Consider the following 17,317-nt stretch of genomic DNA (forward strand, 5'->3'; position numbering starts at 1 on the left):
TCTCCAGGACCTACAGACGTGTTGGAGATGTCACGTGTACAGAACAGAACAACAGAATTACAATATCTGATACAGGTAACATGGCTCAGTTGGTGGAGCGTCCGTCCTGTGTGGAGGCTGCGTCCTCACCACAGCGGCCCGGCGTTCAGATCCGACCGGCGTGTCATCGCTCCTCTCTCAACCTGTTTCCTGTCGCTCTCAAGCCTGTTCAATACAGAAAGCCACAAAAGACCAGAAAACAAAACAAAAGCAGTGTGTGTCCTAAATATTTCCACCTCAGAGAAATGAAAAATAAATACAAACTGCAAAAGATCCGACTCATTTTTGCATCATCACTTTATTTTCTAGAAATCATTTTATTTTTGCGGTGTCTTAGTAAAAAAACAAACCCTGTATAGAAACCAGACGATCAGACGTTGGAACAGTTTCTCCTCCTGATCCGCCCACAAAATGAATCTTCCTCATCTTTCTGCTGCTCCATTGATTTATCGCTCATTATTTATTCCTCCATGACGTCTTGTTTCAGCTCTAATGCTTCACCTTATGAAAGTAAAATGACACCTCACTGATTTTAACATTTATAAGTATGTGCTGTGTGTCTGCTCTGCCCCTCTCCTCGCTCCTCCATCACTCTCAGTGGAGTTGGCTCATGTTCCTGATAACTAAAGATGTTTATATTATAAAATATCTAATTACAATCCAGCATTCATTAGAAGTCTGTTTGAGGGTTATGGAAAGAGATTGGTTTTATTCCTTTGATTCACTGAGTGATTCAAAAATATTCTTTTCTAAATTTAATACGTGTTCATTTGGAAATAATTAAAAGTGAACGTCCATGATGAAAGACTCACGGAGGCTGAGTGAACACTGAAAATTACAGCGGCTGAAAGAAGGATCAAAGGCCTCACGAGTCATTTAACATCCGTCTAAACTCAGACTGCTCCGGAGATGAAAGGCCGGATCAAGGACGCTGCGTCGTGCAGGCGGTGGAGGTGATACGAGCCGAACAGCGGCTGTTTGCACTTCTTCTTCTTCTTCTTCTTCTTCTTCTTCTTCTTCTTCCTCCACGCAAACAACGCTGAGCCAGATCTGAAGCAGTGAAGTCGTAAATCAGAGTCTGACAACACAACATGAGACCAACATGTATCCTGTAACACATCATCAAGACACTTTCACAGTTAAATGTTCACCTGAAATGAACCAAAACTCAACAGTATAGATGAAAATCAAACCACAGCATCAAATCATAGAAGAGTCTGAAAGTCAACAACTGTGAGAATAAAAATGAAAATTCACACCAGATTCTCTTGATTCTACCAGGAAATATTGTTCAGGTCTCGTCTTCAAACGTAAACCTTTTTTAATCTCAAAATAAAGTTTTGGTTTTCATATTAAATCCAGATACACTGAGAGTTTATATCATTCACATACCTGTGAAGTGGCTCTGACCACAAAGTACAGCTGAGGCTGATTGGATGATGTTAGTTTTGCAGGTATTTGTTCATAAATCAAAGTATTGGACACATTCAAATGTTTGAGAAATGTTTATTCACACAGCTGATGCTCCCCTCATGTTTTTATGTTTTCATCTTCCACCGGTCCGTCACCTCCTTAAATGATCTTTTATTGGTTTCACACATGACGAGAAAAAGTTCAGTTTCACACATAAAACACATTTCCCTTAAAAGTTTTTTCGATCGGTTTCACACGAGAAAAAAAAAATCTGAAAATGTTTTTGTACTTGATTTCACAAATTGGGGGAAAACATTCTCCCAAAAAATATTTTCAGTCTCAAATTAATGAACTCCGTTTTTTCACACATGAAAAAGAAAAAAAATCCTCTGGAAATTCTCCCGATTGTTTTTGGAAGTTGGAAAAAAAAGAGAAGAAATTCACTTTTTTCACACATGGAAGAAAAATTCTCACGAAATTTTTTTTCCCACTCTTGAAAACCTTTTTTCACATTTTCAGAAATTGAATGTGGAAAAAAAAAATGGAGAATTTTTTTTTTCACTAACATTAAGAAATATTTTTTCCAAACATTCACTCACAAAATTCTCCTGAAAAAAGCTTTTTCAGCAGGTTCAAACTTGAAAGAAAAAAAAAAGCGAATACTGTGTATTGAAAGAACTGAAATGTTGACCTGATGATGGACTTAAATAAAAAGGTAGAGGGTCAAAAGTTATTTTAATTAATTTATGAATATGACAACGACATGGCCTTCTGTATATGACCACTGAAAGGTGCCAGCGACGGGTTCTGGACCTCTGTTGTTTCCTTGTTAATGTTGCAGTTTGGTTTGATTTAGGCACCAAAAAAAATTGGGAAAAAACTTGTTTTGGGTTAAAATAAGTACGTTTCCCTACTTAGGTCCATTACGTACGTGTCATAAGTCACTTTTGGTCTCACATGCGACACTGACAGCAGTCTTGAGGGGAAAAATTTTGTTGAGAAAAAATATTTTTTTGTTGAGAAAAAATATTTTTTTGTTGAGAAAAAAATATTTTTTTTGTTGAGAAAAAATATTTTCTCTCAACAAATATTTTCTCTCAACAAAATTTTTTGAGAAAAACATTTTTTTTTGCTGAGAAAAAAAAAAATGTTTTTCTTGAGGTGAAAAAAAAATCCTGAGGGGGGGGGAAATTTCTTGAGAAAATTTTTCCCAGGATCTTTCCCCCTTGAGAAAATTTTTTTCCCCAAGAAAAAACATGTGACACCAAAAAAAAAAAAAATTCTTGTGGGAAAAATGTTTGCTTGTGTAAAGAAAAAGTCTGGTGTGCAAAAAATTTTCTGGTGGGGAAAAATTTTCCCAACAACATTTTTCCCCCACGTGAATTTTGTCTCCACAAGAACATTTTTTCCCACAAAGACGATTGTTTTCCATGAAAAAAACAAAAAAATCCACAAGAATTTTTATTTTTTACACGAGACAATTGTTTTCCACGAAAAAATTTTCCACAAGAATTTTTTTTTACACACATGAAAAAAAAACATTCTCGCCGAAAAATCGTCAGAGTCATGAAGGTCCATCATCTGGGGGACATGAACGTCTGAACAAGGTGTCAGACAGATGTTGAGATATTTCAGTTTGGACCCACCAGCACTGCAATCAATAAAGCTGCGTCACAAGTATAACTAAGGAAACAAACATTTTATTGTGAAAAGATCGTTCCTGATTTTCAAAAACGAGCTACTCAAAGGTCCACCTGCTGCTTTTCGTCTGGAGCTTTTGACCACAGCTCAGTGTGTCGAGTTTGTTTTAGACAACAACAGCTGAATGATTGAGGTCGGTGGCTGAAAGCTCTGTAAGGAAGCTGGCAAGAAGACTTTGAGTTCAGATAATAAGTAATAAATATGTTCTGATATTAAATGAACACGTAGAGGAATATTCAGCCCCACGTCACCGTGTGCTCCACTCAGTTTCTGCTCATTCACAATATATTTCTGGTGTTTTTCAAAGTAAAAGCCAACAGCGATGTTCTGTTCCTCTGTTTGACATCACGCCTGGTTTGTGTGATCCGTCAGTGTCGTGCTAGATTTAAATGATGACGCACACGAGGCTCTGCAGAGTGATTACAGGAGGAGGGAGGAGGATGCAGACAAATAAACTGTGACTGATGATGTTCTGTTTTAAGCGCTGCAGTCGGTTTTTGCTTTAGTGTCGTCGAGGCGTCAGAAATATAGACGCGACGAGCTCGACGACACAGCGGAGGTCATGATAACGAGCCTGGTCTCCTCACGCTCACTGCAGATTTCTCTTCTTGTTCTCCTGCAGGTCTCAGCAGTTTTCAGGAGAGCGTCGCGATGGACCGTATCCAGAGAATAATGGGGGTCCTTCAGAATCCGAACATGGGGTAAATACCTGAGAAACACTTAACATCTGCTCGTCGCTACACTGCAGTTAAAAAAAACCGACTGCCTTCTCTGTCCGAGGCAGCCTGATCAGGAAAATGGAGGCCACATGTCAGATAAACAGCAATTAGAGGCATTAGGGGCAGTTAAAGGGCAGCGTGGTGCTGTCAGACGCTCTGCTGACCCGACTGACTCACTGTGTGGTGACGTTCATCAGTACTGGTGGCGTTTCTCGTCATCGACCCGTCACATCGGCAGAACAAGAGACAAACACAACATTCTGAGGAAGCAAGAAGTTAACGAGTTTTAACCAGAACAACTTTATGGACCGAACACGGCTGCACGCTGCTCCTCGGGTCCAGACTGTTCCTCTTTTCTGGGAACGAAAGCGTTCATTCTGAAAATTACATCAGTGATGCTTGAAATTTTTAAGGTTAGCGGAACAAATTAACAAACTTGCTGTAACCTCCAGTCTACCTTTCTCCACCTGTCCTTTAAAAAGTACTGTAGTGAGCGTCAGAGGGCAGTGGCAGGGCAGTTAAAGGAAAAATTCACCCAAAAATTTAAGTCGTCATCTCCTCCCCCCATGCTGATGGAGAGCCAGGTGGAGTTTTAGTGGTCCAAGTAGCTGGAGACTGGTTTTAAAACAGAAAAACAACCAAAACAAGTAATAAAATGGCTCCATGCAGCTCGTCCCAGAAGTCATCCAGAAGCCCCGAGATCCCAAATTCATTTGAAAAGACGTTATTTTAGTCCTTATTTAAAGCTGAAATCTTCACTTCACAAGTTGGTGAACGAGCTGAACCGCTCGTCAAGGGTGTAAATAACATCTTTTCAGGTCAATTTGGGATCTCAGGGCCTTCTGGAGACTTGGATTACAGCAGATGATTTGTATGGAGCCATTTTATGTTTTTTTTTTTTTTTTTCTGTTACATTTTAAAACAAGTCTCCAGCTACTTCAGTTGTTTAGGAGAACGCTGCAACGCTGTTTTGCTGTGAAGCTCCAGAAATGTTTTGTGGACGATGAGACTTCACCTGACTTTCATCAGCCTGGAGGGAGGAGATGATGACTGAGTTTTAAATGTTTTGGCTGAACTTGTCCTTTAATATCAGTCCCCTCTTAATACACGTCGTGTACTTCTGGCTTTCGTAACGAACAGCTTATAAAAATGTCCCGTAAATCCCAAGAGCTCGACTCCACACTGAACTTCTTGGCTTGTCAGCAACACACCCGGTTGTCATGACAGGCGAAAGACGGACGGATGGACGGACGGAGTCTCCTCCCATTTTAGATGTTCAACATCTTAATGTTGACGTGGAGTTCATGCCTCCATCTAAATAAAGGCTGATGGAGTGTGTACACATCATCACGCTGACGCTGACACATGAAAGACTGTGGAGATTAAAATGAGTTTAACGAGCTGTTCATGTAACAAAGAGCTGGTTCTGTTTTTATTCAGTGTAATTAAAAAGACAAACTTCACGTGAACGTATGTCTTCACCGCTGCGTCGTCCTGCACTCTGAACGACCTCCAGTCGCGTCACACACGTGAAGTACGACTCCGACACTTCAAACAAGCTGAACACACACATTTTATTGAGCCGAGTCCAGCTGGCCTCCGTCATCTCTGTTTAAGAGCTGGTTTCGGTCTTTGATGCAGACGGGTGGAGCTCGTCCGTGCAAGAAGTACAATGTGCTCCGTGAAGTGTGTTTGACAATCACAGGAAAACATTTGAAGGTCATTTAATACACTTTTCTGTGATTTACGGCTCACCTGACTCTATCAGGACGCCACAGACGCAGTTTAAAGCAGATTAAGACAAATGGCAGTGAGAATTATTGTGACGTTTAAACTCCTGCGAAGGTCGAAGGGACTTTTACATCCAGTCCACCTCCAGAACAAGTTAGGTTTTAGTAGTTAAACTGAAGTTCCTCTGCTGTCGCTCTGGTTAGTAAATGGTCACCAGGACTAGATCAGATCGAACCGGCTGCACTCTCCAGGCTGTAGCAGCGTCAGTGATGTGAGCTGAGCAGTGATAATAATGTTAGTATTCACTCCGTGATGCAGAGGCCTCGAGGGGCGAGTTACATTTCTTCTGGTGATCTGGTGATGGTGCGGCTGTAGCTCAGGAGGAAGAGCGGGTCATCTAGTATTCGGAAGGTCACTGGTTCGAATCCCCGACTTCCCCAGTTGGATGTTGAAGTCTCCTTGAGCAAGATACTGAACCCCAGGTTGCTCCTGATGAGCAGTTGGCACCTCGCATGGCAGCCTGTCATCAGTGTATGAACGTGTGTGTGAATGTGACAAGTTGTAGTTTGAGCGGTCTGTAGACGGGAAAAGAGCCGCAGAAATCTGAAAAGTTGCACGAGAAAAAAAATTGTTTTCCATGAGATTTTTTTTTCAATTTAAAAAAAACCCAAAATCCTGTGAAAAAAATTTCCCTCATGATTTTTTTTTTTTCATGAGGGAAATTTTTTTTCACAGAATTTTTTTTTTAAGTGAAAAAAAATTTTGAGGGAAATTTTGTTTTTCTCGTCAAAACTTTTTTTTTAAGCGAGTTAAAAAAAAATCCTGTGAAAAAAAATTTCCCTCATGAAAAAAAAAGATCACGAGGGAAATTTTTAATCACAGGATTTTGTTTTTTAAAACTCTGAAAAAAAAATCTGAAGGAAAAAATTTCCACAAGACTTGTCTTGTGGAAATTTTTTTTCTCAAATTTTTTTTTTCAGAGTTTTGAAAAGAAAAACATCCTGTGATTAAAAACTTTCCCTCATGAAAACAAAAAATGAGTGGAAAAGTTTTTTCTTGTGGAAAGATTTTTTTTCACTCGGCTCCACACGTGAAAAAAAAGACATCCTCGTTGAAAAAAAATGTTCACGCATGAAAAAAAAATGTTTTTCATGTGTGAAAATGGATCACCAGAAGAAACATTCTCACCGGCCCGTCGGGGCTTCTGTACCATGAAGTCGCTAATCTTAAACTTCATGGATTATATGGATACTTTAGCAGTGACGATGACGGCTGTTTGTCGACATGATGGATAATCTCCTCGAAGTCATTCTCGGCAGTAGACGCAAAAAATAAATGAAAAAACGACTCACTTCTGCTCAACCACTGAGCGTTAATGTCGGATTGACGCTTTCAAAAAGTTAGAACACGTCAGATGTAAAGTCCGTTTACGTGGTTGTAAATGTGGTTTCAGATGCCGTCAGACAATCAGACAATCACACTGAGGTATTTAACCTTCTATAAAACAGAGCTGGACAGGAGGTCAGCTGTTTCCTCAGTTAGCCAAGAATCTGAGCCGTTTCCTTCAGTAAATCTGAGCACATACTGAACATTTTCTTCTGGTTTACAGTAAATCTGACGTGTGTGCTGCGAAATGAACGTCTATGTTTAAACACTGTGCGTCGGAGCTGGACCACACATGGAGCGCTGCAGCGTAGGAGGCTTCAGATTTGTCCCAATAATGTCAGATTTAACACGCATACGTCCTGCGGTGTGTGTGTGTGTGTGTGTGTGTGTGTGTGTGTGTGTGTGTGTGTGTGTGTGGTGGAAACACATTCCTGTCGTCCACCACCAGAACAAGTTGGACGTCTCTTCAGGCTCCACTGTTTCACATTTGGCAGAATAAATCGTTGGAGTGCAACGACACGGGCGGCAAAACATGGCAGCAAACTCAGAGATGTTGGCAGTCAGAGGCCGTAAAATCAGTTAGCTGAGATTATTTACAGCGATGAAGTCAAAGAGTTTGATGCCTCACTGTTTGTGAAGGTTACAAGTTACAGCAACGAGACACGAGCTCTTCACTTTTACATGGAGGGAAGTTACAGCAGAAAAAAGAAGCAAACAGACGGTCTCTACGGAAGCCCCGAGGGACCAGTGCAGTCTGATCTGGTGTTTTCTGTCCTGTGTTTATAACTCGAGGACTGGTGGGGAAAAAGGTTTAGCAGGAGAATCTGTCCAAGATCCTTTTTTTACATCTGTAAAAACACAGAAAACATTTTTTGGAGGAGAATCTTTTCATTTTTTCCCCCAAAATTTTGAAAAAGTTTTCAGGAGGATTTTTTTTTTCATCTTGGAAAAATCATCAAACATTTGTTTCAGGGGAATTTTTTATATTTTTTTAATTTTTCATGTGTGAAACCATTTTGTTGTTTTCTTCCCAGGAGAAAAAAAAATCACAAGAAAAAAAAATTTCAGGAGAAAAAAAAAAGATAAAAATAAAAATTCACGAGGACAGAATTTTTTTTTCATGTTCGGAACTGCGTGATTTTTTTTTCCCGGAAGATTTTTTTTTTCATGTGTGAAATTAAGTGAAAAACCGTTTTGGCAGGTTTTTTTCCTTCAATCTTCATGTGTGAAATGAAATTAGTTTTGTTTTCTTCTCAGGTGAGAAAATTTTTTTTTTTAAATTTTCATGAGGAAAAAAAAAAGCTTTTTTGAAACTACGTGGAAAAAAAAACTGCGTTTTAAAAAAAAAGTTCTGGAGATCTTCTCGTGTCAAACCGAGTGGATATATTTTTTTTTTCTTCTCAGGAGGAAAAAAACATTTCATGGGGAAATTTTTTTAAAAAACGTTTTCATGAGGGGAAAAAAAAAATTTGCATGTGTGAAACCGATTGATTGATTGAAAAAAAATTCAGGACAAATTTTTTTTTTACATGTTAAACCGAGTGGACTTCTTTGTTGTTTTCTTCCCAGGAGAGAAAAAATTTTCAGGAGAAAAAAAAAATGAAGGAAACATTTTCTGGAGGAAAAAATCGAGGGGACTAATTTTGATTTCTTCTTCTCGGGAGGAAAAAAAAACTTTTCAGGGGAAAATTTTTTTGAAAAAGTTTTCACAAGGGGGGAAAAAAAACTTTTTTTCCTTTTTTTATTTTAATGTGTTAAGCCAAGAAATGTTTTCTCCTTCCAAAACCTTTTTCACGGTTTCACACCGTAGAAAAGTGGGAAAAAAAAATTCCCATGAAAAAGTTTTGTCACTTTTTTTTGTGTCTCATGGAAACAAAAAAGAAAATTCATTCAGTTTCACACGTGAAAAAACAAAACGTCTTCTGGAAAAAATTAAACAAAAAATTTTCGCTCAGTTTCACAAAACAAAGATCCTGACGTTTTCCCGCTCAGTGTCCCACTCTGCTACTAAAACACATGAAGAGATTATAAATGTGTTTTTGTTACACGCTGAACGTCTCGATGTGACGATCACCTGTAGATCAGCGATCGTGCTCGAGGTAACCAAGCTCGTACTTGTAAAGTACCCGAGTACTTCTTCAACCATTTTGTACAATACTTGCCTCGGATGTGGTGGAGTCGAGGTCTAAAATTATAACATGGAAATACTTGATACTTAAGTACAGTACCTGAGTAATTGTACTTAGTTACTTTCCGCTTCTGCCAAATGATTCATAGATTAATTTAATTAATAATCAGTATTTGCAGTCTTAAATTAAGCTGGTGGTTATTACAGTATAGTGTGATGTCAGAGAGGGAGTGTGTGTGTGTGTGTGTGTGTGTGTGTGTGTGTGTGTGTGTGTGTCTGACTCCGCCTCTTGGCTGTGAGCAGTGGGCGGGGCCTCGCCGGCGCTCCAGGGCTTACTGCTCTATTTATAGCCTGTGAATGGAACGAGGGCCTTCCCCCGCTGCTGCCACGTGTGGGCTGCACGGTGTGTGTGTGAGAGTGTGTGTGTGTGTGTGTGTGAGAGTGTGTGTGAGAGTGTGTGTGTGCAGCGTGGTCACATTTCTCATGTGGACCTGAACATGCTCCACTTGTCTTCCTCCGTACACGTCATGTGATGCTCGCATGTGGTCGTGTGTTCAGATAGCATCACAGACAGAGGAATGCAGACACACACACACACACACACACACACACACACACACACAGGCCTTTTGATTTATTCAGTCTTTGTGCTGTTACATGTTGTCCACCAATCAGACGGAGAGTTGGCCGAGGCTTATGTAATGGCCGCTGGCGAGACGTCCCTGAGCTGCAGGGCGTCTCTGAGCCTCGTCCACGTCTGTCCCGACAAACTAATGACTTCACCTTCTCCTGTCAGCATGTGGCTAAAAGTAACTGAGTACATTTACTCAAGTACTTATTTGAGATATTTCAATGCTTCCACTTACATTTTCTGCTACTTTTCACTCCACTGATCTGTTTGATAACTTTGATCTGTCGAACCATCGTAAATATTTAAACACGATATATTTACTTTTACTCAAGTATGACTTCAGACTACATTTATCTGACCGCTTTAGTTTCTTCACAAATTTATATTGTTTGTACACAAAACATATGACGAGCTTATAAAATATGATGTTTCTGTTATAAATGAAACTCGTTGACGCCTGCAGATCAGCGACAGGAACGTGTTCTCACGAGGACCCACTTGTGAAGTATCCGAGTACTTCTTTAACCACTGTGTTCCTCTCTCTCTTCCAGTGGACACTTCCTGAGTATCTTACTGAAAATAGAAGAAATGCTTCAGAGTTGGTTTCCTCACGTCAAACCAAATGTGATGCAGAGCGACGACAGCGCTCCACCGAAGAAACAAAAGGTAAACCCGTCAGAAGTTACTCAACAGGTGAAGAATCTGTGAGGTGTGGAGGGTTAAAGTGTCACTCGGCGCTCTGGGAACTCGTGAGGAGCATTTTGAAGTCTTTTGATTGATGATTGATGAAGTAAATAACAGGTATATGAGTCAATAATGGAAACAGTCATCAGTTGAGGCCGGAGCTAAAGTCAATAAAAGCTAAATCTGCTGCACAGTTCAGTTAATCTGCTGCTGGTGGAGACTCAGTTGTGAGTAATGTGTCTCTGATGGTACCAAGTGTGATTATGTAACTGAACCCTGGAAGAGGACACTGAAGGTTTTCATGTATTTTCACTGGCAGCTCCGTTTCATAAGAAGAGTCGAGGTCAAATAATGAGGGGAAAAACCAGAGCGGCTCACACGAGAACGTATCGACTCCCCGATGAATAAATCCACCGAAAACAAATTAAAACCGAGGACGTAGAACGAGTCACAAATCACTGCTGCTGCTTTTATTCTTTGGACTCAGATTTCTGCTGTTCTCTGTTTCTTAGTTTTGGCTAAAAATGGGCCTGTTGGTCTCAGATCTGCACCAAATAATAAATTAACTGTTCTTGGACCGAGTCCTGAATCAGTTTAGGGTTTAAAGATCCGGCTGCGTCCCAAACTAACAGAATTCATTTACCAGAGCTGTAACGATTCGTTGATTCATCGTGTCTCCACCGGACTCAAATGTCGAAAACTGTTTCCAGATTTTCTGCTTTTCTCGGCTCCATCGTCACTCAGACATCAGAGAGAAGTTAATTCACCAGAAACCAACAGACTTCATTTTGTACTGACAGGAAGTGACACAACGCTGTTCGAGTCCTGAAGGCGTCAGAGTTTTAATATTTACAATATTAATGAGGTAATAATAAAAATCCGTAAGTGAATAAACGAGCTGTTCTCAGAGGAAAATAAGGTCCCAGAACACTGTTTGAAGGTAGACAGGTGGCGGGGTCCGCCACATATAAACAAAGTAAAACAAAGAGAGTTTGTTTATTTAGTTTGTTTAGGCAGAAAAAATTCAGCCAATGAAGATTTATTTCCCAAAACTACAGACTGCTCCTTTAACCTTCTTAGCTGGACAACAGTGTGTTGTTGTTGTTGTTGTTGTTGTTGTCGGAGCTCCAGTGTGAACTCACTACAGACTCGACTGCCTGTTGTCGGCCTGTACTGTGGACCGTGGACTTCCTGTTGAATCTCTGACGGCCTCTGATTGGACAAAATGTTTGAACACAGAAATTTAATTTCAAACAGACATTTTGTTGCGATGCCAAAGCTGCAGCCTCTGAAACCGAGAACTCCTCCTGATTATAATTTATGCATCTGATTTAAAAAGTCTAGCGGCCATCTTGTCCTCTGATCCGCTCCTGTTGTCTGATAGTTTAAACTGAATAAAGTGTTTACAGGCAGCTGACGGTTTCTTCTCTCGGGTTTCTTTTCTCGCTGTAGGAGTTCAACTGGAGGAGAGACTTTAATTTATGAGCTTTTTAAAGGAACCTTATAGCAAAAATATCAAATTTCTTGGCTGACAAGAAATTATCTCAACTTACAGAAAGTACATTTTCGGCTTATATATTTTTTCATTTGTTTATTTATTTAAAATGACTGACAGATGAGCTGCATTTAAAGGAACAGTCGACCCGTGAAGACGTTCTTTACACCCTCGACATGCAGCTGAATGCAACCATTAATGACTGAATGTTCATTTTTGGGTGAACTATTCCTTTAAAGGAGACGTTACAGTAAACAATTTACTGTCTAATTATGATTATACGTACATTTATTTTGCAGGTTGTGTCTGTGACAGCTCTTGGTTGAATATTATTATAAATGTGTGTGCAGACGTGATTTGATGAAGCTGATGTGAAATCTTCTTCTTCTCTCTCTGCAGCAGCAGCAGCAGCAGCAGCAGCAGCAGCAGCAGCATCATTGCAGTGCCTCCCCTCCTCCACCCTCCTCAGACGTGGAGCTTCCTCTCGCAGCCTCGTACTCCTCCACCCACCTCAAATGGCTCCACACGTTGCCCATCTGCTCCCTGAAAACTCCTGAATCGACACTCGGCCAGCGCGCCGCCTCCGCCTCCCCTCTGCCAGCTCGCTGCAGACTCCAGGAAGTGACCCAGGACAACGCCGTGTCCTCCAGCACCGACCTCCACACGGGGCCCCTGCGCCGCCTCGGTGCCGAGCCTCGTCTCATCCGGGGGCCGCTGCCCTTTAAGATCAGCTCGCCGTGTCTGGAAAGACTCCTGCAGGCCAAGGAGAGCATCATCGCTCCGAGGATGGTGGGAGAAGGAGGCTGGTTGTCTTAGCTGCCTGCAGGCACACGGCTTCCTGAAGACACTAAAGGCCTTAAAAAGCATGTTTCAAAGTCTTCTACGTCTTTTTAAAATCTACAGCTGACGAGCGGAACGAGTCCGAATGTGACAAAAAAAATCCAACCTGGTTTAAAACGACAGCGCAGACTGACTGAGAGGAGACGATGGACCTCTGGTTTGAGTTTTCACTTTTTGTTTGAGTTTTCATCTTCTAATGAGTTCAGAGGTTAAAGCGATGTTGGCGGACGGGATCGTGACTGAGATCAGTTTCCTCGACACCGGACTGAAGGCTGAAGGAGTCGAGAACACAGAGTGTGTTTATGGATCTAAAGATGACTGAATGCACAAACCGCTGGTGTGGAGACTTGTGATTTTCATACCTCAACACTTGGACTGTTACCGTGTTTGATCTGCTCCTCTTTAGGTTTTTATTGATTCCTCTACCTCATGCTGACACCACGACACAGACCGACTCTCAGCTCCACTGCTGGGTCAGAACACCAAATATTCTGAACTTCAGAGCTGGAGACAAAATGATCAAGAACATTTTCATCATCATAAGATAACACTGAATAACCATCCAGCTCTGCTTTAACCTCTGTGTGGTTTGCAGTTTGGTAACTTTTCTCAGTCCTCACAGAACAACTTGATCCCTCAGTAACTGAAACTTGGGCGGGTCGGGAGCTCTCGGTGTTCATTTACCAAACTGTTTTCATCTTTCATGTGTCACATGTGACAGTTTCAGGCTGGTGAACATAAAGAAGTTTCAATAACAGCAAATCTGTTTGATCGCAGGGACCCAGAGAAATGTAGAAACATCTCCTGCCACTATTTAAAGGGTATGTTTAGATTTTTTCTAGCGAATCTAAATACAATACTCACATGTACATGAGAAGTGTTACTGGTCGCTTCAGTCTTCGTTCTGTGCAACAACTTGTTCCTCGGGTTCGTCTGAAGCTGATACGAGGCTTCAGCAGTCGTGTGCAGGTTTATTGTTGTTTTGTTCCAGAAACAAACCTACACAAAGACGCTCAGCGGCTGAATGAACAGGAGGAATAACTGCAGCAACTAGAGCCGTAACTTTTAATTTAAAACTCAAAGTACCGTTGAAACGAGGGAAATTCAATCTGTTGAAAATCATAATTCTCGGTGTGAATGTGCTATGCTGCACTCTCACCCAGCGCATTTCACTAGACTCGCCGAGCAAACGAGTGTCTACCATCTGTCGGGCCACCAAACTTTGGTTATCGCATCGTGACCTACACTCACTGCTGTGCCTGAACGCCTCCTGTGTAGAGACAGACGGTCACTAGGACGCAGATTTTCTTGCTTTCAACGTGTTTACGAGATTCTGCACATCAGCAAGATGCAATACGCAGATGATCTGTTGGACCAGTATGAGGACGTGACAGGGTCAGAGGTCATCCGCAGCAGCAGGAACAGTAATGTCAGACTCAGTTCTCTGGTGTGCCATCTAGTGGTGTCCTCCAGTAACACAGGTATCATATCAGCGAGTATGTGATCAACTATGTTCCGACGCGGCCGGTTGTTTGCGACAGCGTGTGATTAAAAGCTGTTATCTCTGTCACCGTTAACTCTCTCAAAGTAAAGATGACATGTGAGTATTGTATTAAGATAAAGATGATAATCTAAACGTGTCCTTGCACCGACAGCTCTCGCCAACATGAACACACTGTTTAGACGTGTAGAGGTTTTTCTTTCTGTAAATAGTTTTTATTTACTCCCTGACGGATGGCCTTTGTGATATTTTGTACTTCTGAAATAAATGTGACGTCTGCTTTCTGAGAGGAACCGTTTGTCTCTTTTTTTTCAGCATGAACAGAAAAAAACTCATCAGACGAACAAACAGATCAATTATGCAGCATTTATTGTTGTTGTTTTTTTGTATGCTTTGGGAAACTCGGCATCGGCAATGAAAACAATAAATATGGATAATATGCAAAACATTTTCCTAATGAAGCATTTTACACAATGTACAATAATCTTTCTTCTCACCACTCGTTTGAATATTCTATACACGTTTCCAAACAAATAAACATACCTCCATGCAGAAACCCTGAAAATGGGATGTGGAGTAATGGAAAAAGAAAATTAACACTAAATGCACTTCTCGTGTGGATTTTTGTGTCATTAAAAACTGCTAATAAACCACAAGGAGAAATGAAAATCTGTGCCGTTTCAAAGTACATAAAATGGTTTAAAAAGTGGCCGTTCTGCTCAGGAGTTTCCTACGACTGGTGCAGTGATGACGATCCGTGTGCGTGTGTGTGTGTGTGTGTGTGTGTGTGTGTGTGGTGTTCAGATGGTCCATGCCCGGTTCCTCCTGGTTTAATAATTTATTGGTGTGTGCGTGTGAGACTGCCTGCTTCAGTAGTCCGTGTCGGAGCCCTCGGCGTTGTCCACGTTTCTGGAGAGCATGTAGTTGTCCATGTCGATGGAGCGGCAGTTGTTGATGGCGTAACGCAGCCGCTCCGCCATGACGGCCTGGCTGGAGTACGGAGGCAGACGGAGCTGGAAGAAACAGGTCTGAGAGGTGGGGAGGCTGTCGTAGGGCTGAGGAGGAGACACAAACAACACAAACGATTTGTCTTCAACTGAGAGGCACAAATCAGGCGTCTGTGTTCGTCCTATCAGATCAAATACTACTTGAAAAGTATCGATATTCGATACCGTACCATGAAAACTGCCCCAAAATTGAGGGAATAAAATTTCAGATTTTCTGAAAAGGTAAATATGATACAGTTTGTGTACCATGTGTTAACTACTACAGTGTTTCAGATTTTTTAGTATCCATATTAATCGATACTTTTGACACTAGATTAAACTTCTCCATTACAACTAGAGGAAGAAAACAAGTGCGATCATGTTCCACAAAGTTCAGAGAGGAGGGAAAAAGTCTACGAACTTTAACACAACAAGTCTTATTAGAGCTTTGAACAGAACTGATCCTGACTTGTTGGGTCCAACTCACCCGGTCCACCTTCATGATCTGAAACCTCTGCGAGATGTCGGCCGTGTTGGCGGGCAGCCTCGAGCGTCCGGAGACGAAGCGCATGAAGAGGACTCGCTCCTCGTTGGAGAACTCCTCCAGAGTCTGCCAGAACCACTGCACCAGCGAGTGCTGCTCGTCCACCTCTCTGTAGCGCACCACCTTCTTCAGCACGTCGCAGCAGATCTCCGGCATCCCGCACACCATCTGCTCCAGCTGCTTGGCCGTCAGCAGAGAGAGCAGCGGCACCGGGACGATCCACGACATGCCCTCACGCACCGCCGCCACCTGAGAGACGAGGACAGAAGAAGAGGATTCATGTTCGACACATGTTGACTCCTCCGTCTGATTACAGTTACAAAGATCTCAGTTATCTTGAACTCAGATGATTTTGTTTTATTTGTGCTGGAGCAGAGTAGAAACGTGTCTGAGGTGTTCAAAATGAAAAGTTATTTACTATCTGAGATGTCGTATGTTGGCTGATATGTTTTCTACAGAATAAGATGCTAAAAAGACACGAAGGTATCAGGCTCTGGTTTTATTTCAAGTTTCAACATGAATGTTTTCAGAAACATTTATTGTTGGTCTATAAAATGTATGAAAAAATGACTCAAAGAAGTTTTATTTAGTATCTCAAAATTAAAGGTATTGTGTGGATTTCTGGGGTTTGGTCTCTGTGTTGTGTCTCTTGTGTATGCAGATGGCACCAATGATCTTCCAGTGATCTACAGGTAAAGGTAACGCACTGCCAGGAAGTAAACATTAATGTAAACAAAATGTTCAGAACAATTTGCTTTGTGTTGTTTCATGAGGAAGTTAATGTGTTTCAGTTACTGAGACCTCAAAGATTCAAACAACGTGTTTCAGTCAAATCTGCTGCCTGAAGAAAAACTCCACAGGGAAACTTTAAGAAGCTGAAATGCAGAAATGCTGCTTTAATGATCAATTTAACTAATACATTCAATTCCAGTAGCTCCTAAACGTTTTACTTTGATCTACTAATTAGTTAATCTACTTTTCTTCCAGCTCCAGTCCTCACACTCAACGGACTTCATCGGAAAATACCTACATTTTACAGAACGAACGGCCCCTGACTGGTTTCTGTGCTGTCGAATGTTTAAAAAGTGATTTTTTGGCGCTTTAAGCAGCCGCTGCTCTGATGAGGTCTGTGTGAGAGTTTTAATGACTCTTCAACTCACAACAAGGTTCATTTAGCAGCTGATCTGGAGCTCTTAAATACATTATACAATGTTCCTCAGCAGATTTTAATAGATCTTAGAATTAGGATAATATTCCATTAATCTCCATTATATCAGACGAGGTCAACTGAGAAACCGTTTTCTGTATTTTGAGTGAACTGACCCTTTAAAGCAGTGATATTTCTGTCGGATAACGTCTTTATGTACTTTATCTGAACGACAACAACAACAAGAGGACAACATGGAGCTGGAGAGCAGCGTTCAGTCTGCTGCAGGATCAGATTCATTCGTCAGATGAGACGATGAAATCTGAGACTCTGACCTCACTTCTGAATCTGATCCTCGGTAATAATCACGCA

At 41.2% G+C, this 17,317-nt stretch overlaps 2 protein-coding genes across 9 annotated transcripts in view; one reads left to right on the top strand and one right to left on the bottom strand.

Annotated features, from left to right (window-relative positions):
• Positions 1 to 14,253, top strand: part of LOC140994419 (uncharacterized) — a 42,263-nt gene extending 28,010 nt beyond the window's left edge. For 4 of the 8 annotated variants that reach the window (XM_073464034.1, XM_073464035.1, XM_073464036.1 and 1 more), the window contains 3 exons: positions 3,776 to 3,854; positions 10,300 to 10,414; positions 12,327 to 14,253. In XM_073464034.1, coding sequence (XP_073320135.1) covers positions 3,776 to 3,854; positions 10,300 to 10,414; positions 12,327 to 12,743 — 611 coding nt within the window. In that variant the 3' untranslated portion in view covers positions 12,744 to 14,253. The remainder of the gene's footprint in view (positions 1 to 3,775; positions 3,855 to 10,299; positions 10,415 to 12,326) is intronic. The other 4 variants (XM_073464029.1, XM_073464030.1, XM_073464031.1 and 1 more) reach the window with 4 other exon arrangements.
• A 367-nt stretch (positions 14,254 to 14,620) lies between these two features.
• Positions 14,621 to 17,317, bottom strand: part of herc1 (HECT and RLD domain containing E3 ubiquitin protein ligase family member 1) — a 63,263-nt gene continuing 60,566 nt past the window's right edge. Inside the window, 2 exon segments of the mRNA XM_073464037.1 lie at positions 14,621 to 15,323; positions 15,742 to 16,047. Of these exon segments, the coding sequence (XP_073320138.1) occupies positions 15,138 to 15,323; positions 15,742 to 16,047 (492 nt within the window). The 3' untranslated portion in view covers positions 14,621 to 15,137.

This window comes from Pagrus major, chromosome 4 (genome assembly GCF_040436345.1).
Source record: "Pagrus major chromosome 4, Pma_NU_1.0".
Classification (NCBI taxonomy): Eukaryota; Metazoa; Chordata; class Actinopteri; order Spariformes; family Sparidae; genus Pagrus; species Pagrus major.